This window comes from Hippocampus zosterae, chromosome 12 (assembly GCF_025434085.1).
Source record: "Hippocampus zosterae strain Florida chromosome 12, ASM2543408v3, whole genome shotgun sequence".
Lineage (NCBI taxonomy): Eukaryota > Metazoa > Chordata > Actinopteri > Syngnathiformes > Syngnathidae > Hippocampus > Hippocampus zosterae.
In genome coordinates this window covers 14,060,797-14,082,251 of record NC_067462.1, presented here as the reverse complement: position 1 = coordinate 14,082,251, position 21,455 = coordinate 14,060,797, and the positions used below count along the sequence as shown (strand labels likewise).

General features: G+C 42.1%; 1 protein-coding gene across 3 annotated transcripts in view; it reads right to left on the bottom strand.

Annotated features, from left to right (window-relative positions):
• The window catches only part of dachd (dachshund d), a 138,922-nt gene extending 120,024 nt beyond the window's left edge, over positions 1-18,898 (bottom strand). For 2 of the 3 annotated variants that reach the window (XM_052082482.1, XM_052082483.1), the window contains exon 1: positions 17,867-18,897. In XM_052082482.1, the coding sequence (XP_051938442.1) occupies positions 17,867-18,453 (587 nt within the window). In that variant the 5' untranslated portion in view covers positions 18,454-18,897. Of the gene's footprint in view, positions 1-17,866 lie in introns of all 3 variants that reach the window. The other variant, XM_052082484.1, reaches the window with a different exon arrangement.
• Between the last annotated feature and the right edge of the window lie 2,557 nt (positions 18,899-21,455).

Genomic DNA, 21,455 nt, shown 5'->3' with positions numbered 1-21,455 from the left:
TTAATACCGGCGGGGGTATAAATGTGAGGATTTGTTCAGCCCTAGTCGGATCTGTCAGAGCAAACCTCGGGCAGCGCAGCACAGGAGCACAGATGAGAGAGACGGAACAAGAGGCCCACCGCCGTAAAAATAATATAACAATGAAACGGCTGCCCTGGTGTTATGAGGAAGATTGCTTTTAAGCAGTAATATTGTTTTCAATTAACTGTGCGCTCGTCAGGAGATGGACGACCTCCCCTGATGTTGCCCCACCATGGTAGTTAGGAGAACGCACTGTCAGGTATTCGAGATGGTGCAGCTTGTTTAATAGTACAGGTGAGCCAAAAAGATATCACAATAAAATGTTTCGTTTTCTACAGTAAACTACAGTTATGTTAACGTCAGGTATTGACACTTGTCATCGATATGTCATGTTTTTAACACATGACAAGCGTTTTACTCGTAGATTGGAAAGGAACATACTTGTTTACGCTCAAGTAAATTTGGAAATATTTACACGTGCTCACATATGTATGCATTCTCTGAGCCTCGTCGTCTATGGTAGGGTCCTTTAGCCAAATTTTTTTGTTTTTTCAGGTGTCATCGATGACACCTGAGCAAATAAGCTAATTAGCCTCCCCCCCCCCCCCCGAGATGTTAACATGAATTCATAATTTTCCCTCAACTTTGTGGCAGGTTCATTACTGTAGCATGTTAGGCTCTGATATTAATTTGTCAATGAACATAGCATATAGTTGTACCATCTTTCAAATGTGCTACGACAAAGCGTATCAAATGTTACTACACACACGGAACAAAAACCAATTTTGTATCATCAATTATTGCATGAATCCCACACATTTAATAGCCTTCGTCCTCTTCCTTTCAACAATTCCTAACACGACTGACCCGCTGCCCGCCTTGGGAACGCTGTGACCTGTGGGTGAAGCCTAATCTCTTCCGACTGCGTCCTTCCCCGCTGCCCAGACGGCTGTCATCCACAGCCATCACCGCTCCTGCGAGTGATGTCTTCCTGCTGAGCCAACAGTGCCAAGGAACTGTCAACAGACCGGGCCCCAGCAGGGACTCAGATTGGGCCTCTCGAGGTTCCGCAGGCAGTGACACTCCAACATTCTCCTGAGGAATGTGGAGAAGAATGGCAGGAATGCAGGGTGCCATCACGCATCCTGATAACATTCCACATCCAATTGCATGATTACTTTCTCACTGCAGTCAGCCAGTCTGTGGATGGCATTGCTGGGCATAGGAGGCCGGTTTTAAAAATGCAACTTTTGAATGTCATTAGCAACCACTGTTTTGAAGTCTTTCATCCACATATAATTTAGTTAGTGTTTGCCATTAATTATGGCAGAGTTGGTGGACAAACGCAGTTTTCAAGCACGTCTGATATTCTGTCATCCGAGTAAAGTGAAAAAAGTAATGAAGGCATCGTAATGCCATAATAAATAAATACCACAGACATACCTGTGTATGGACTCACCAATAGTATTTGTGAAAAAAATATCAAATTCAAAAGTTATGAGCTGGTTTACAGAAAAAAACTCATAGGCTACAACTGTAGTTGTTATTTACCGTCAATTATAAGGGAAGATTCAACTTCTGGGTGGAAATTTTAAATGCTTTGGAAGAAACATTGATCATTATTGCTGGCAAGCGAATCAAAAGGCCCGGGGCCTTAATTGATGCCTTTTAATACCAGACGTCTTGGGGTCCAACATATTCATTCACCATATCAAGGACGATCAATGCACCTCTTGCGCGCAACACTTAAAAAGGAATGAAAGAGCTCCTTCAATTGGCTGCGAATCAAGTTGGCTGTGTTCACGCCCACAACTGTGCAAAATGCCTTTTTTGTTTCTTTTGATGTGCCCCACTGCACAGGCTTGCACAGATCTGCAAAAATACCAAAATGCAATTGAGCACGATAATGCACAGATTTATACCACCTCTGATTTGCACCGGGCGTGAACATGGATTTCATTGTCTGTACATTTTCTCCAATTTTGCCTGCATATTCATCAGCAAATTTTGGAGACGATTATCCGAGCTAACACACTAATAAGCATACAGTCAGGTATTAAAATGCAAATTGGACAGATGTTTTTTTGTTAATCCAGCACAACTCTTATTTGTATGACTAATTAAAAAAATAAATAAAAATGAAATGTAAATAGACAGCCCGATGGTCCAGTGGTTAGCGCGATGACCTCAGAGTGCAGAGGTACAATTCCAGCTCCGGCCTCCCTGTGTGGAGGTGCATGCTCTCCCGGTGCCTGCGTGGGTTATCTCCGGGTACTCCAGTTTGGCTCCCACATTCCAAAAACACGCATAGCAGACTGATTGAACAATCCAAATTGTCCCTAAGTGCGAGTGTGAGCGCGGATGGTTGTTGGTCTCCGTGTGCCCTGCGATTGGCTGGCAACCGGTTCAGGGTGTCCCATGCCTACTGCCCGAGCACTACTGGGATAGGCTCCAGCATCCCCGGCGACCCTTGTGATGACAAGCGAATCGGAAAATGGATGGATGGAAATGTAAATAAATGGTGATAATGCCATGTTCCACTTCTGTCTTATTGAACAACCTTACTGTATGGAGCCTGCAACAACAGAAACCGGAAATGGCACAGCTGTCGACATCAACACAAATAGTGAATGTTTACAGACGCTCAAACACACTGGCGAGCTTAGTGGTGGATGAACACAAGTACACTCGCACTGACTCCACCTCTGCTGTGAGCATCAGATAAGGGGGGGTGGGGGTGGGGGCGCCGACTGTATCCGCCACTGCGTAACATAAACTTTGCTTGATGTGAGCGGTTCATTCTTTTTATTGTTCCTGTGTTCAAATAACGGGTCACTTTTTTTTCTTTCCCCAGGGCAAATAAACCGCACAAAGAAGGGTTTGATGTCCGAAACGCGATCTGTATTTCTTTGCATTGTCTCCACTTCCTAGCGTGGCTTCTTGAAAGGTCAGCAGGGGAGGAAGAAAAAAAAAAGCCATTTGATAACTATAGAAGGACCTTTTGGGTTTATTACGCCGTCTTTCATGTGCTTTAAAACAAAGCGTGGCATGCTCTTGCAAAAGTAATTGATCACCTCCATCTTCATTAAAAGTAGCTTCAAAGCAAGATCAATGAAAAGGCATCCTTAAGAGGGATTGTTGGTGTAAGTCATGCGACACCAAGTAGAAATAAGAATTGCAGAGTAACTCCTGATACAACAATGCGTGACAGCGTGAGTATCACCTTGTAGCAAGAGATATATTAGAAAAAAGCAAATTTGTGAAATGGATGAGAAATGAAGAGTAACTCGCTATGAATGACATTACCACAATATCTGAACTACACAGATGCTATCGCAATACTTCGACTGCAGGACAATTGATGCATTGTATCAGCAGAAAACTAAAGTGACATGATTGCAATAGTTCTCCAATAATACGGATAGTATCACGATAAAATGATTGTTGGCGAGTTCATATATTGGAAGAAAATTGTACTTGATTGGAATGGGAATTGAGTAAGATGGGGTTCACGATTTTTTTTTAAATTCTCTAGCTCCTAATGTGTGACGCAGTTGATGTGAATGACACAGCAAAATTCAACAACAAAAGTTTGATAAAAAGCTTTTTGACTTTCAAAAATGTTTTAACTTTAATTTTTTTTCCATTAATAGGAACTAAGTGTAACATCAGTCAACAATATGGAAATTTGATCCAGCTGAGTTGATATCACAAGAAAAAATGTGATTTTGTGTGTCATCAATATTTTGTCCCGCTCGATTTATCACCCAAAATCTGACGAAAGGAAAACTTAGCCATGATTTAAAGAAATCGGAATTTTGACATTGGAACATAAGAATGAAAAATCTGATGTTTTCTAAATTAACATATTTAACCCTTGCAGGGTAAGCGGTTACTCCAGTGGACCGCTTATCACGAAAGGATGCATGAAAGGGTACAAACCTCATGGGGACAACATTCTAAATTGCCATGAAAGTTGACGTTGAAAAGAGACTACATCAATACTTGATCCAATTGTAACAATGATGTATCATGTAAGATGATGCAAAACAATGTCGATATCCACCCCCCTGCTCCCCACACACATGTAATGTGCAAAACATGGCAATATTTAGTGTAACTGGTAAAGGCCAAATAATAAATAAATGAGAAATATATAATTGAGTCTCCCAAACCCGATTATAAAAATCAAGTTAAAGCTGTCAAAACTGTCACCAAGTGCAACATCGGAGAGTGACAATATGAATTTTGATCCAGTTGTACTGATACTGTATGAAATAATCTGTTATACACAGTGCCACACTCGTTTATTCCAATTACGACCATTACAACTTCCAACTACATTTTTCTGACGGTAACCTTGGGAGGCACTTCAGATCCACTAGCCTGCGAAAAATGTTTTTGATATGCTTGTGTCATTTAATCATCGCCGTTCTGCCACCAGGACTGCGTGGGACAATTTTGCAGGATATTAACTCCCGGCTAAAGCCCGCCTTGTATCATTTGCCGGGCCCAGTCAAGCGGCGTTCCCAGGAGGTATCTTGCTCTCCTCGACACTCGTAAGTGATCCAAGCTTGACTGGGCACAATACACAGGTAGAATGAGCCATAAAGGGATAAGGGAATGAGGCAATGGCAGATTTCAATGAAGTCTTTCCCTGACAAGCCACCACAGTGAAAAGAAAAAAGTGTTTCTGTGATTTGGTTGATCAAGTCAAAAACAATGATTCTACAATGGGTTATGTCCGCATAAATGGAAAATAACATTCAAACGAAACCCATTTTTAAAACACATTGGTAACACATTCAAACAGAAAACAAAAACAGCAATTATGAAATGTGTAGAAAATACTTTACATATCGTCGTGTCTGTGTGTTCTATATGTGCCTTTCCGAGGTGTGGATTGGTGCGGTGAGTCTGCTTGCGAGTGTCTGGTTTTGAGCTGTGGTCAACAGCAGCTACTGCATGCGTTTTACTGTGTAGATCTTTTGTTTTCCTGACTCTCAATACATTCATGAAAAGTCCATCCTTTCCCAAATGAGGACAATACAGAAAGGATCCTGTAATAACCACAAGAAATAAAAAGTAAAAGTGACACAAACACCTGAACTTTGTGTAATACACACATGAAATATAGCAGGGGAACACTGTATGCCTCCTCTCAACATAATTTGCAGAAGATAGCATAAGCTCGATTTTATGCAAATTAGCCATGTAGTCCATTGGTCGACAATTTGTATCCTCCCTCACTTTGCACTTCAAAAGTAGACTACACAAAGTATTTTAGTGTTTTTGTAAAGGTTGACTTATTTTTGCACTTGTATTACTGTTAATTGGCCTGCAGAGCTCATAAAAGGTTATGACTGTTTGAGTGCATTATTTCTAATTGCATCATTTCTTATGGGCAAGCCGGTTTTGCAAATGTAAATAAAGTGGCATAGTTGAACTAAAATTCAACAATATTTTTTTTCCTCACGAGTTTTTGTTGTTTTTCATTCATTAAAAAAAAAACGTCACTTAACAGTGATCCACGTGAACATCTCACATTGCTTAATGGAGTAGTAAATTGTTTTTTTCTCAACACAGAATGGATGACGCAATTCGATGCAAAATATATGAAGCCATTCTGAGAAAACATAATTTCAATACAAAGTCCAGGCAGAGCATATCCCTCTGTCTGAACGTCTCACACGCACACTATACAATGCACACAAGAAAGAAAGCAAAGGCAAGCCATGAAAAAAAATCCACACAAAGAAGTAGGTCAGCCTCTCATAATTGTCAATCATGCAATAAATGTGTGAGCACCACAAATGAATACAGCATTGGGAATGAGACAAAGCGTATTGGCATGCTATGTCAGCTTGACTCAATTCATCCTGCTTTTCACACAAGACCATTCACATGTGAACTCTCCCACTTTCACACTACCTCGCCTGCTCGCGCGCTGCAAATGTGTGAGCCGCGCCGGGGTTAATGTATGTGGACGCGTCGTCCCAGCCCAGGGGCACTTTATTACCATGAGCCGTGTTGATTTCCATAGAGGAGGCGTCACGCCGTGTAATTATTTGCCTCACCGTTATGGAATGACCAAATAAATGAATAAAAAAAGTTACTTTTCAGCCGCTCGAGGCTTGAAAGTGGTCGCATGGACGCAACTTACTGATTTGGAGATGAGATGCACTTAACTGTTTTTATTTAAACTGAGCTCGTGTTAGTAGGTCGACAAAAGAATGAGAACACATGCCCATTTTAGGAAGGAAAGAACTCTTTCCAAACCAACTTCATCCAAGCATGCCTGTCACAGAACTTGCTGGGAAGACTGGGAAATGAACAGGGCCATCACAAAAACTATCCGCACAAAGTCAGAAGCATGCCGTTGTATCTATTACAAGCTTGTGTTTAATAATTGTGGCCCGGCCCTGCCACACAGTTGATGGACAACTCTCAACTGTACTGTGAATATGTTTTTTTTTTTTTTTACATGGGGGAACATTATGCCACAAACTATTATCATTCAGATCTATTATTTCAATCTTGCATGACCTTGTCAAATAAAAGGCTGATTGTTTGCCTTGAAAAATTGAATGTATACATTAACATGCAGCATTTACAAGACGCTCTATTAAGGCCCAATTATATTGGCTGCAATTACCTTTTTTAAAATTGACAAAAACCACCTTTTTTTGCCATTTTATTTTTCTTATACAGGAAAATGGATGGATGGATGGATGGATGGAACATAATGCAAAGTTCGTGACATGGGGATAATTGCATCACAACCGCTAAAGCACTGAATTACCACAGCCACAACTTAGTTGTTGGAGTTCTTCTGTGGGACTACAGTACACTAAATCACTCTGTCAAAGCCAAAGGTTGAACACAGCTGCAGTGTTAGCAAACAATTAGCAATAGCTAACAGATAAGTGAAAGAAAATAAATACATTTGTTGCTCGTTGCTTTAAAAATAATAAATAAATAAAAACCTGAGCCCCCGTAGCTTGATCATGACAAACTAGAAAAGTAAAGTGCTGTGAATGTCAAATATGCTGTGATTATCCTTGGCGTATTTTGATGGAGGAATATCTGAAACTGTTTTCTATTGTGTGGAGAAAGTCTCCTTTAAATAAACGCCCCAAAGAGAATGAGGCGGTCTTTTTTTGCTGCACTCCCCAAACTATAGTCGGCCCTTGATGACACCGGCAGATGTTTTGAGTCACCAGGTGTCCTGGCTTGCCCACCAGTATTATAGACCACTGGAAGTAGGTGATTTGAGCCGATCGTTTGACAGTTAACACACAACCGAAATTGTAGAAAGAAGCAGGGTCACATTGTTTCATGTTGTGTCTTCAGTCACAACTTTAAAGAAAATGAGGCGGACTTGTCCCTGCATTCATGGCAGTCGCCCACAGTCATCCCCAAATGCAGTTGCTCCTTGACACCTGCGAAGGTTATGAGTTGGCTATCAATAACAGCAGGTCAACACATTTTAATCCAACTCTGACACTCCCAGCCTTCTTCTTTCTGCACCTCGCGTCTTCGGTCCAGCCGGATTAACCGTGGTCGCCTTTTTATTGGCCACACCGCTCTTGTTTGTCCCCCTCGCCGACTCAAATGTCAGCATCTCCCTGACGTTTCTTCAAAATCGCCAGCGCCGCCACTTTGCCACGGTGCCCGGCTATTATTACCTACGTCTTAAAGAGTGACAGGCGGTGTCCTCAGAGACGCGCGCAGCATCAAGCCAAGGTGCTGTCGGGTCAATGGGATCGCGAGGGGCGGACCTCTGTGAACCTAATGTGCTTTGATGCAATCGTCAGACGTCTAACGCTACAATGTATGAAAGTATTGAGGTGCGCCTCTCATTGAAATTAGTTCTACTCGAATTGTTATTTGTTGGCATATAAAAGTGACACAAAGGAGTTATAGTGCAGTTAAAGGTGGTTTGGAATACTAAACAGTTTGGGGAAAATAATCCCCAGTGTTCCCCCACTAAAGCGGTTCAATATTCATGCCAATGCTTTACCGCAGATTTTTGAGCGATTGTTTTTGGGTGATGATTTTGCAGCATAAAGGCAAGTATGAATTTAGAGTTGTGCACCTTTAGTGTCATACTAAATTGTGCAACAACATGCAAGAGGTCTTCTGGATGAAATGTAAAGCAATTAAGAGTGAAAAGAAGAGGCAGGGAAGGTTCCAAACAATACACTCTAGTAATACTTGTTTCAGCAGTGTCAGTAACTTGTATGCATGTAGGGCTGATACGCAAAATTGTTTCGACATCAGATAATTTGGGTTATCACTTTTTCTAATTACCAGATTTAAAGCATTTGTAATGAAAAATAAAGGAAAGAGAGAGTTTGTCAACACATTAACATTGGATTGTAAACAGATCTGATTGGCTCAATGACATCATCGATCACATTCCCAAAATAAGACATGACATCAAACACAAGCTCTTTAACTCCAGGGCCATTCTGTGCTGCCATTGTAATTTCCCAATATTGTTAAATAGTTTTGTGATTTTTGTGGGAAGGTGTTGCCCCCCCCCCACCACCTGTCTTCCAGATATGGAATATTTTTCAGCATTTTGAGGATTTTTTTTGGGACGGGGGGTGCATTTCGGTGCGTGTCAGTTTTGTGTTAGTTTTAGAGTAAACTTCAACTGGGAGAAATAAGCAGCTTGGAGCAAGCATACTTCTCTTATTTGGAGAAGTGTGCAAACGGGAGCTTGAGAGCGGGTGCCGAAGAAAATGTAAAGAGCATGTTTTAATAAACTGTCTCTGCCCTTAAGTAACAATACTAAGGCCAATCTTAGTCCAACAACAAAAGAATTCTCGGGACCTCCCCCTGTTATGTCTGAATGACAGAATGGGTACAATCTGCTGATCGACGTCCATGTCTGGAACCACAAGTCCGCTCGATATGACCCAGAAATGTAATTGTTATAAATCATCTCTTAATTAATTTGTTTGATCAGTACTATACGAAAGGGAAATTTCCCAAACCACTATGATGCCCAAAAGTTTACCCACATTCCAAAGTTGGTCCCTCAACGGTTTTAATACCATGGCTGCACTTTTCAATAAAACCTGAAACAGTACCTCTGTTGAAAATCAAAGCAATGTCTCATCTGCTGACTCAACTCAGCAATGTGAGATTGAATCCAGCACAATACACACGCACACGCACACACACCAGTGACTGCATTGAGTGTTTGTCTGCTTCAGACTTCCCATCAAACAGAGTTAAGGTCATTTTTCTTTGGTTGGTCATCACAAGGTATTGACTGAGGGCGAAAGCTTTTGAAGCAGTGTGAAGAATGAGCCGCTAGTCTCAAATGTCATTAGCTCGCGGCGCTTTTCTCAGTTTGCGCCAGGTAAAGATTAGATAACAATCGGGTATTTTGTTTTTTTTTCTATGTAAGATCCTGTGTCGTGCGCTTTAACTGAGGAAGAAGTGGCAGCGTTGAAAATGTGTCACGGTGACGCTGAACTGTGATATTTAACAAAATCATACCAGACTTTTGGCTGCTGTCAGTGTGCTCGCTTTACTCAGGTGCACTCCTTAAATTAGATTCGCTCTTACTTTGTTCACTCTTGACAATTTGGAGTGAGACCCTTTGCATGAAACGTCGAGAATGTGATTTAGGCATGAGCGTAACACATCATTGTCAGACAAAAAAAAAAAAGAATTCCTTTTCAAAATGCTAAAACGACAAAGGCTCACTGCAATGGAAAAGCTTGCATTCAAGTGCTTTATGATGGTAATAAATTGTGATAAATCGACGGCATTTGGAGCAGCTCATTCAAAAAAAATAAAAAATAAAAAAATTGTTCCAAAGGGGCGTTTTGTGGGATTCTTGCTGCAATAAGCCGACATTATTAAAGCTGAGCTGCTTGTTTGGAACAGAGAGCTGAAGAAAGAGTAACTCTTGAGGAACCACATCTGTGTGTTTATGCAGGAGAAGATTCATCCCCGATAGCGGCCGTGAAAGAAAAAAAAAAAACAAGTGGAGGAAATTTGTGGAATCCCGTCTGAGATGGCCTCCCTGATGGATTCCTTTTCCTGTCAGCTCAGACGAGAAATGAACCCGGGGAAAATTAACTCCTGATACGGCCACGCCGAATTAGACAGAAAAGAGGAAGGGGGGTAGTGGGAGAGCAAACGAGACACTTTTTAAGGATTCCATCCTTGTCATTTTCAATTTTCTGCTCTTTTGGACATGCTTGTATTCAGGCTCCCCAACATCTCCTCGCCATATCAATCCTAATTAGACAATCTGGGCACCGCCAAGTATGGGAAGCGGCTTATTTGCATAATTTAATCATAAATACTCAGTGATACATATTTCCAAATGCATTTGTACAATTATCTTTTCATCCTTGGGGCAAAAAAGCATTAATATGATTAGGCAATACTTTTCCAAAAAGGGAAAATACTCTTTTTAACTCCAGCTTTAGGCTGTATGAAAAATTAATTAATTTCAGAGGAAAATCAATTTCTCCATGTGACCATATTAGACGGTGCCGACCCAAGGCCCGTGTTCCTCTTTCCTTTCCTCCAATCAGGAAATCTCATCTCCAGCCTCCAACTTGTCAGTAGCGTTTAGCGTCCTTGCATCTGAGACGCGCGCCACCCTCGCTAAATGCAGCGCATGGTGAGGAGGAGGCTTAGGGTGGAGGGCATTTGATGTGAAACTCATGAGTTTTGTGTGATTCGCTAACTGCTGTTACGAGTCATCTAACATTTTGTCTATGATGTGCTATCCGCCACCAAAAATGTATTACCAAAAAACAAAACAAAAAAAAGATGAAATGCCACAAGAAAATAAAGTGGTAACATGAGTTTGAGGAAAAAGTCTGCATTTAAAAAAAAATTGATTAAATTATGAGAATGTTGGAACTTTTGAGGACATGACAAGAATAAAGTCATGCAATTACAAAGTTGAAATCTGAGGGGGGGACTTAATGGTGCAAGGATAAAGTTGTGATTTCTTTGTGAATGACAAAATATGAGGAAACAAAGTTGCAATATTAGGAGACCTTCAAAGTGTTAAGAGAAAACTGCATAGAAGTTGGAGAAATATGAGAATAGTGCTCATATGGGGAGATACAATGTGGAGGAAAAGGGTGAAGATTAACAACATGGTTAAAAGAAAAATGCAGTGAAGCAGTAACATTGACAAGAATAAACTCCTTCCTTTTTTAAGAAAAAGATCAAACTGAAGTACTCGTAATTTCAACAACCGCAAACTCTCTTTGTAAGACATTTTTTTGCCCTCCCTGCCACTCCTCTCTCGTTGCCCATGTGTCGCCAAAACACTTCATACCAATAAGAGCAGGAGCAGGCAAATGAAGCAAACGCATCTTAGCCATGCAAATAGCCTCCAAAGCCACAAACGTCGTTAAGACAACGGCAAACAAAGCCTCTTTTAACAAGTCAAATCTGTTAACACCCCCCCCCCCCGCCCCAGAAAAAAAAAAGATTTTATTTGGGGTATGTTTGTTCACTTGTTCCAATTGGATGAATGTCATGTTAATAAAGCCCTTTTGATTTTTCAAGGAGACTATTTGCAAGGGGGTGCGGTGGGGGGGTCGCACCTTGCCGCCATCTGTCACCTGCACAGTTGACTTGAGCAATTGTACTGTACCTAATCAAATTTAGCATAGCTCCATTGAAGGAAAATAAATACATCCCATACCTGTTTAACAAAATAGAAAAAAAATGGGCAATTTCACTTTCAAGGAAGTGAAATACTTGTATAGATTTCGATTTGAAACAGCTTTGTGTACCACTTTCTCACCACTCCACCCCACTCTACCCTGTCTAACCAGGCATCTGTCACTCTTGTTTTTGAAGTTATTATCGCTCGGGGTCCCTCTTGGATGCGGTTGCCGAGTGACGGGTATCTCAGCACCCACTCTAACCGGGGAAGAAGCATTTGAATGGAATCCAGAAATCTCCCCCGAGTACCTGTAAACAAATTGGCGTCTTGTAAGAAAACAAATATATTACAAGGGAGCTCAATGGCGGCGGATAAGAAGGGGGATGGGGGGGATGCCGGTTGTTGGTGGTAGCGGGGGCTTACACCCTCGCTGGCAGATCACACTGAGCGCTATACAAAAAAAACAATTACCGTCATTTCCAGATGTGTGAGCCTGTGTGTAGGCTTAAACACGCTTGAAAGATGCACAAGCGAGTTAGGTTGATGCCAGGCAAGAGGTGCAGATCTGCTTTTATTCTAAAGAGCGTGTGTGTGTGTGTGTGTGTGCGCACGCACTATGTATACACATGTCTTGGGTCAGCTCCTTCAATGCAATGAAATACAAAACTCATGTGCAAACAAATCCAAAAAAACAAAGATTAAAGCTTACAAAAATGGGTCTGTTTTACCTGATTTGTGGCTCTTATTAAAATTTGGTGTTGCGTATCTGGCTCGAAAAAAAGGAGGAAAACACAAACTCTGACTCGTGCAAGATAGTGTTTTAACAACATGAAAACATGTGAAGTTGGCAAATCGTAAAAAAAATAAAAGTTTAACATTAAAATAAAGCCATAACATGAGAAACATGTTTGGTGTTGAGCAGAGAAGTGGTAAGAAGGTTAGATGAGGGGTCACCAACATGGACCCCACAGGCACCAGTTTGCCCCCAAGGACCATGGGAGCAGCCTGCGGGCATGTTCTAAAATTAGCTCTCCAGTGATGGGATATTGCGATTTCCTCAGCATTTCATAGAATTGAGTATCATTAACAGTTATTGGAACCAAATTATTTTAGAAGAGTGTACCAAACGGGTAGAACCTTCCAATGATCAGTACTCAAGAAGTGGTTCTCACTTTCAAAAAGGTCGGGGACCCCTCTAATAGACACGACAAACAAATATATATAATGTATCTGTGTGCCCTGCGATTGGCTGGCAACCAATTCAGGGTGTCCCTCACCTACTGCCCAAAGACAGCTGGGATAGGCTCCAGCACCCCCCCCCACCCCCGCAACCCTCGTGAGGATAAAGTGGTTCAGAAGATGAATGAATATATAAAACACACACACACACACACACACACACACGGGGGCAAGAAAACATCTTACAGACGACACATGTAAACATGTGGAATAAAAGCATCTTACCACAAGAAATGGTAATAAATCTCATATTAAGATGAGAAACCCTTTTTAATGTGAGAATAACGTAACAAAGTTAGCACTTATGCTTTGGCCAGTAAAGTGATGAGAAATATTGCAAATTTTAGGGACATACTGTAATAAAAGCTGAATATTTCAAGAACAAACGCAGGACAAATATGAGAATAGTGCACTTTGTTTAAAAAGTTGTAATATTGTGTTGTTGTATTTTTAAGTTAGAATAACCATGTACAATTTTGAGAACAAGATCAGGAGAGTGAGACTCCGTTTCTGAATGTTTCAGTAGAAAAAAAAAAAGGTATCACAAGAAAACAATTTCATTTTAAAAAAAAGTGTTAGACTTAAGATCTACTAACCAAAATATACATGAGAATAAGGTTGTCTTGTTTGGGTGAAGAAAGTCGCAATATCATGGGTGCCTTGCGGCGATAAAGACTGTATTTAAGGAAGGGCCTCCTTCCCCAGTTGCATGACGCTGTCTGGGGTGCTTAACCTTCAAGGTGAGTGAGGCCATGATTGTCAATTAACTGCAACATTGCTGCGCCTTTCTCAGCAACAGCAGACCAATGAGAGATATGCGATATCTTTAGGTCCACCAAACGGCTCGCTTCCCCACCACCGCCACCTGCTATGTTATAATAACCTTTCAGAGAGTTCAAGTGTCACACGGCAATAAGAACCTTTTTCCCATCCCACCGCGGGGAAAATGAAAAGGAAAACAAGTAGCTGGAACAGGGGGGGAGGGGAGGGGCGCTCCTGGAGGGCCGCTCGTAATGTAAGGGAGATTACTGAACCTCGATCTGTGTGTGCCTGTTAGTGTGTGGTAGGCAAAGAAAAGAGGCGCAGAGAGCCCTTCAGAAAATCAAGGGGTCAACAATGACAATATTCCTAAAGATTAACAATAATTACAAAGTACAAAGTACTACAAAACTACTGGTATACTCTAAAATGGTTCAATGATTTTGTTGTTTACGATGATACTAGTGCAGCGTGTTATACCGGAGACAAATTCCTTGTGTGTTCTACATACTTGGCCAATAAAGATGATTCTGATTCTGATCTGATTCTGAACACAGTGCACATGTTGTCAGGTCACATCAAAACCGTTAGTAAAACAAGCCTCCCCTAATGCCAAAAAATGCCATATCTTGAATCAACGTTGATGCAAACCTCATTTGCTCAGAAAGTTTCCATGTGGCGCATTTACTTACTAAATGGCAGAGATCTCGGAATGATACTGGGAGTACTCTGTTTTTTTTTTTTCTAAATGGCAGTTTTATCTTAAATGCCAGCTTTACAGATGCCACATCGTATCTGCGGGCAGGGTGTGATGTAGTGAAGATGTATATGGCGCCACCTAGTGGTATCAGTCAGAAGGAAAATAACCATTGCCTTCCAGAATTTGTTTGTCCCGGGGAGGAAGTGAAGATTGCCGGGAGTACATTTGGGGTAAGTGACCGTATGTACTCGTGGTCAGTATACGACGACTTAACGATTTTGAAATATTATCTAATGGTGATCCTCTACCATACAACGATTGCGATCATATAATCGATATATTGAATAAACACACTGGTACATGCAAATACAAAGCCTACTGTCTGACCAAAATTAAGTGTTTTGTTTTAAATCGCAGAATCTGCACGTTTAAAATGGCATCCTCTTGCATTGTGATGTGCGTTGGAATTAATTGGTCAGCCCTCCTGGATATATTGAGAACTACTGTTTCACGTTAACGCATTTCATGCCATCTTGTTTTGTTTCAAATCAAAATCAGCTTTACATCCACCACGTAAGGGCTGCAAGAGGTGTCAGTTGTGGAAAAATAAGATGGCTTCCAAAAAATGTTTTCACAATTTGCTTCTATTTTTTTCTGAGCTCCAACAAAAGCTTATCAGCTTAACAGATGCCACATCTTTGCTATGGTAACTCAACACATGGTGGCATTACAGCCAGCAGTTTTTTTAACCCCCCCCCACACACACACACACACCACGGTAGGGTGTGGTATTTATTGACTGCATTTATAAATAATTGAATGGCGATGTTAACTTGAGACAGTTATTCAGTACCTCAATTTTGTTTTTAAAACTCAGAGTGCCTCGTCCTGTAACAGAAACCACTTCAGTAGCTTTACTGCAATCCTCATCGCGAGATTAAACATCGCTGTCCAAAGACAAACATGTATCCTGACACTTTTTTTCCTGCCCTTTTTTTAGCCTGGTGTTCAGCGATAAAAGCAAAAAAGAAGGAAAGGAGGTGCATTGTTGTTAACATTTTTTGGACATTGACGTCCAAACAAAGTTGCAACACGCTCAACGAGTTGTATGAATCCAAATTATTTCTCAAAGAGGCAACAACTGGTGATGGTACAATGTCGAACTATGTTGTTTTAGCACAATAGACAAGCGGGGTTGAACAGGGGGAGGAGGGCGGGGGGGGGGCTTAATAGCTGCATGTGAAATAGTGCAACCCCATTGTAGTCGATACACGAGTATTATTCACCTCATTGTTGCGTAAATAAAGAAGAGCAGCAACTGATGGGGAAGCGAGACTATTTCCAGAAGATACTTTTTCATCTGGCGGGTGGGAAAAAATGGGTGGGGGCGGGCAACCCGTTTACACAAACTGACCATCTTGTCAGCGGCAGTTCAATCAAACACTAACACCCCCCCGCATTGCACACACATCCCCGGCAAATAAAATCATTGTAAGCAACAGAAGCTTTTTATCCAGCAGATGCCTCTTGCACGTGATGTAATTCTCCAAATGAGACAAGCGGACGCACGGACGCTCGGCAGGGCAGGCCTCTTCTTGACTGATTGATTTGGAGCCCAGCACCGACCCGCAGGACCTGGCGGCTTTCACAGACAATTACAGTGCTGTGTCCGTGTGCCCCGAAATGGCTCGGCACTCTAGCGTCATTAAAGCGGCGCGAGGCACTGCATTATCCTTTAACCCAAAGCAATCCACCAAAACGACACGCGCAAACACACACCTACACATCGTCATGAAGAGGCATTCGACTATGTCACCACGGAGGAAGCGGGTGACGCATGTGTGTCAAGATTTGCTCATTTTAGCCGACATAGTTGACTAATGCCTAATAAGCATATGAAGGGCGGGGGGACGGGGGGGCTCGGCAACCAATAGACCCATGGGATCATACACAGCAATAACTTTGAAGGCCTAATGTTAACACGAAACGCATGGTGGTAAATGACCACAACGTATCCCATGGGGCATTCTGTCAAATGTTTGACGCCGTGTATTGACGCCGTCCTCTAATGAAGGGCATGAAATTTATCTATAAATTTTGAAATTCGATAACAAGAAAAGTCAAACAGCCGAAAAACATGGAACTAACTGATGCACACAACATACGATAATAAACATGTTTGACTGACATACATGTCTATATGTTCAATATTGATGAAATCTGAAAAGGTCCTCCGACGCAACATTTTATTCAATTAAAATAATAATAATGCAAAAATGTTCCATGAAGCAAAACTCTCCCTTCTTGACCTAAAACCTATGTGAGTGGTAATCACAGTGATTTAAGCGATAGTCAACATCTTTAACGCTGACCAAGTGTTGACAAATATTCCACCACCTTCCCGTCATATTTGCATTTTCTGCTCGTCTCCGTGGAAACTGTTGGGGGGGAGGGGGATCGATACGGAATCAATCACAGTGACAGGTGAGAGGGTCAGTTTTACCGGTGTGTGTGAGAGACAGGAATAATCAACTATTGATCTGTGGCTTTTTAATCATGTCATATTCAAACATATGGAGATCCAAAAATATTCCGATTGCTAATATGGAATGATGGATTCATTCCCTCCCTGGTGCGTTTGTGTGTGCGCGCACCACTAATGTATCTGTGGTGAGCTTTTCTACAAATGGAGGCTGTTTAATTGAGGATCGTTAATCTCCCATCATAATTCCTGGCATGTGCACTTGGTACATTTGTAATCATTATTATGGAGCGGAGTCATGGCGGTCAATTAAAGATATATACTATTATCTATTTTCTTTTAAAATTGATTGTAAAAAAAAGTGTGTCACTGGGAAAAATATGATTTACCGTAATTGAATGCATCAATTGAATAATTTGAGCATTAATTACAGGCTGCAGGAGCCATCGGTGAGATTTTGGAGCTATAAATTTACAAAAAAATATTAAGTTGTTGGAGAATTGCTGGCCCGCTTCTACGCTACTGTAGATGTGCCCTTGAGCAAGGCACTATCCAGACACCCCCAGCAATGTTTGTGTCCCACTTTCGCACCGACATAGCGTGCGATTTGTTTTTGTGTACGCTATGAGTCACTATATATGTATATAAATATACATAAACGCAGCACAATTTAAATTGAAGCTCCCACTGAGGGTTTAAAATGACTGTCAGCAATTAAATGCTCTTGAATTAATCTCGAAAGTTTTTTTGGGGGGGGGGGGGGCTCGGGACATAACTTTTATGTCCAGCTTTTTTCTGACCCTCCCTGGATGTCTGAACTTTTATGCACGCTTAAAACACTTCGGCACCCACAATAACGTTTTAATATCCTACAATGTACGCGCTAAAACGGAATACCGTGCGCTTTACGCGCATTAAGCGCGGAGAACAGCGGACCTCCAACCCCCTGCGCGCGAGCACACACACGCACTTAGATAAACACACATTTCTTTTCACTCACCTGGCGTTAGTGCAGTCGTTGTAGAGCGTCTCGAAGTCCTTCCTGGAGATGAGCTTGCATCGGTTGACGCCGGGCTGGATCGCACCGAGCCCGCGGAGGATTCGGACTTGCTCCACGTTGCACACCACCGGCGTGATCTCCAACCTCTTGAGCTTCGTGTAGACCGTGTGCAGGCCCCCCACTAGATGCTTGAGGAACAGGTCGAACGCCTGGGGAAGGCAGATGAGCTCGCAGCCGTCCACCGTGAATGAGGCCACCTTGGCCCCGCGCAGCTCCACCATTTTACACTCATTATTCTGCGGGATGTTCTCCACGGGCGACGGAGTGGAGTAGACGGGTTTGCCGGCCGCCGCGATGCCCGCCGGGCTGCCGGCGGCCAGCAGCTCAGAGCGGAAGAGCGTCTGTGCGGCTCCCACCGCAGCCGGCAGGGGAGGCAGCGAGGAGGAGGAGGACGGAGACGGAGAGGAGGTGGCCGACGGCGGGGACGCGCCGATGCCGGTGCCGCTGGACGCGACCTGGGGCGGAGGAGGAGGCGGCGGAGGGACCAGAGAGGTCGGCGGGAGGAGAGCAGCCGGGACGGCGGCCATGGTCACCTTACAACGTTTCGGGGGGAGGGAGTGGGTGGGGGTTACGGACGAGTCGCCGAAGTTCAAAGTATGCGAGCCAGCCTGCCTGGCCAAATAAAAGAATCCAGCGGAGTTCTTGTTTTTTTGGTGCGTGTCTGGAGCTCCTCAGATAAGTTGCGTGGAAGTTGTGGCACCAAAAAAAGAAGAAGAAGAACAAGAAGAGAGAGAGACGTGAGTAGTTCGTGATGGGGGTAGAAAGAAGGAGGAGGAGGAGGGGGGCAGGACAATGATCAAAGATAGGAGGAGGAATGACAGCAGGAAAATGAGCTGAAAAGTGAAGCTGGGCTCGCTCGATGACTTGTTGTTGTCACACGGTGCGCGAAAGGGGGGTGGAGCTTGGGGACAGTGCAACAAAAAGCCTTTAGAAGAGAAACGCACGCACACGCACTCGGAACGCATGCCCGCTCCGATCATGAATATGTGTTTAAACAAGTGCATGAAACGTTTGTTTCCAAACCACCCGACTGTGGAAGTCACAATACCCTTTTGTTTTTTTTTTGAAAGCTAATAGCCGAGATCAGGACTTTCATATTAAAAGGAATAAAAAAAGTATTCAAGTCTCCACTGCATGGATTATACGGTATACTAAATTTCAAAGGTCATATTCAAACCTCAAAAGCGCTTGAAAAACACTTGCACAAACATGCACGCAAACCCGCTCGCACACACGCGCGAGCACGAAAGCGCTCGCGCGCAAACACGCGCGCTCACGGTCCTGTTATGATTACAATTTCAAACAAGCGCAGGAAACGCTTGTTAAATGTTTCCAAGAGGTTTTCACGAGGGGAACCCTTTTTTTAGATACTTATTTTGCACCACAGCCTACATCAGGAGCTATGGTTTGAAAATGACAGGGAAAAAGTCAGACCTTTACACTCGATACGTGCTCACTCTTATAATGAATAAGTTCAAGTCATTTTTTGCGCACATATTATCCTATTATGGATGTTTTAAACAAATGCATGAAATGGCCGCTCAATGTATCCATCATCCGATTACCAGACTCGCAGTGCTTTCCATGAAAGCCACAACTATCCTTTTGTTCCTACAGTACTTACAATGTTTTCTGCAACGTTACAATGTTAGTTCGGGGTACTACATTAAAAATTAAACTCAAACAGCCTTCATGTGCAACAAGCATTACAGTTCAATCAGATACTGTGTCATCCTGAACACCCACACATGCTTTAAACAATTTCGCGCAGGCGCGCGCACACACACACTGCATATGTACTCTTATTTTGAATTCCTGTATGCGTTTAAACTAATGGATAAAAAGTTTGCTTGACGTTTCCCAACAACCAGACACATAGTGGTTTCTGCTCAAGCCACAGCAACCCATTTTACTCGCTTTACATACTATGTAGCCTATACCCTAGAAAGGGTGTCCTCACTTAAAATTTAAAGGCCAAAAAGTTTCCAAGTGGAGGTCCAGAAGATCATATTCAACAGCAAGCATTATAAATCAACGTGTTGTCACCAAACGACACCCACAAGCACCATTACACACACACGATGCATGCCTACTTTCTATATTCTTAAATAAGTGAATGAAACATTCACTTAATGTTTGCATTAAGATCATGGCCCTTCAATTAAGTTCAAGAGAAAGACATTTTTTCAAAATGTATTCCATAGAATGCATTATCACTCACTAGTTAGCTGTAACTACATTGTTGTCATCAAATGACTGTCACACTGAAGACCCACGCATGCTTTAAAAACAAATGTGAATGCGCGCGCGCGCACACACACAAAAACACATTCACCCACAAAAACACAATTCCTGCCTGCTGAGTTCTCTATATTGTTTAACAAGTGCATGTAATGTTTGCGGAATATTTCTACTGAGTCCAAACCACCAGAACCACGGGGTGGTTTCGATTGAAGCCACTACGCCCTTTTACTTATTGTTGCATACTTGTTAAGCTTACAGCACGGGTGCCCACACTTTTTCAGCATGCAAGCTTCTTATAAAATGTAAAAAAGTCCAAAATACTTGATTCATTTGTTTACTTATTGAATTTTTCGTATGTCAGTCAATATTGTGATGATCGGTGGGAGTCTTTTTTTTTTCCCTCCCATTCACTACCGTTGGCCGGCAGCTATACCAAAAAGGGCTGGCAGCGAGTGAGCTAATGCCATGAGTGCTTTCACGAGTTAGTGGTCGCTCACGATCTACCTAACGGGCACTCCTGACTTGCATTGATGGGCCGTCAAATAAAGGTGAAAAGGTTCAAAAAGTCATGATTAATAGCATGAGTGTTATAAATCAAATATTGTGCTGTCACCAACTGACAAATGAAAAAAAAAAATCACTTTCAACGTAAAGTGGAATACTTCTGAACAAGGCCTCCTTAAGTGTAAAATAATATAAAGTGATAACGTGAAGTAAATTCAACACATATTCAGTAAAGTGTTACTTTCTTGGTAATTAATTAAATCCTTCGAAAAAAAATCTGAGCTGAAACAATCTGCAAACCAACTATAACCTGCCTTTTTATGCAGTTATCATATTTGGATATGCCACATGATTACGCTTAAATTGTTCCTCTTCACTTGCCTTTTTCGCCAGGCTTCTCTAAAGAAACTGTTTGATGGGCTGAGAGGATTTACAATGCATGCGATTGCTCCTTGTGTTTCCTTTGCTCACACACATACATTGACCTCCGTGGAACAGAGAAACAGACTTCCAAAAACATGTCAATTGCCAATTTTTTTTTCACTTCAGCTGGATGAAGTTACTTTCCACTTTTGGCATTTGAGTTACAATTAAATCACCTGGACCACCCGTAATTGCAAATGATATATCCCTGTCCATTGAATCATATTGTATTTATCTAGCCGACACAAGAACAGCTGTTTATTCTGAAGTTCTCTTATTACCTTCTCCCATTCAGGAATCATAAAAACAAACGACAAAAAATACAATCTCATCATTTTTCTATGGAATAAACTAAAAA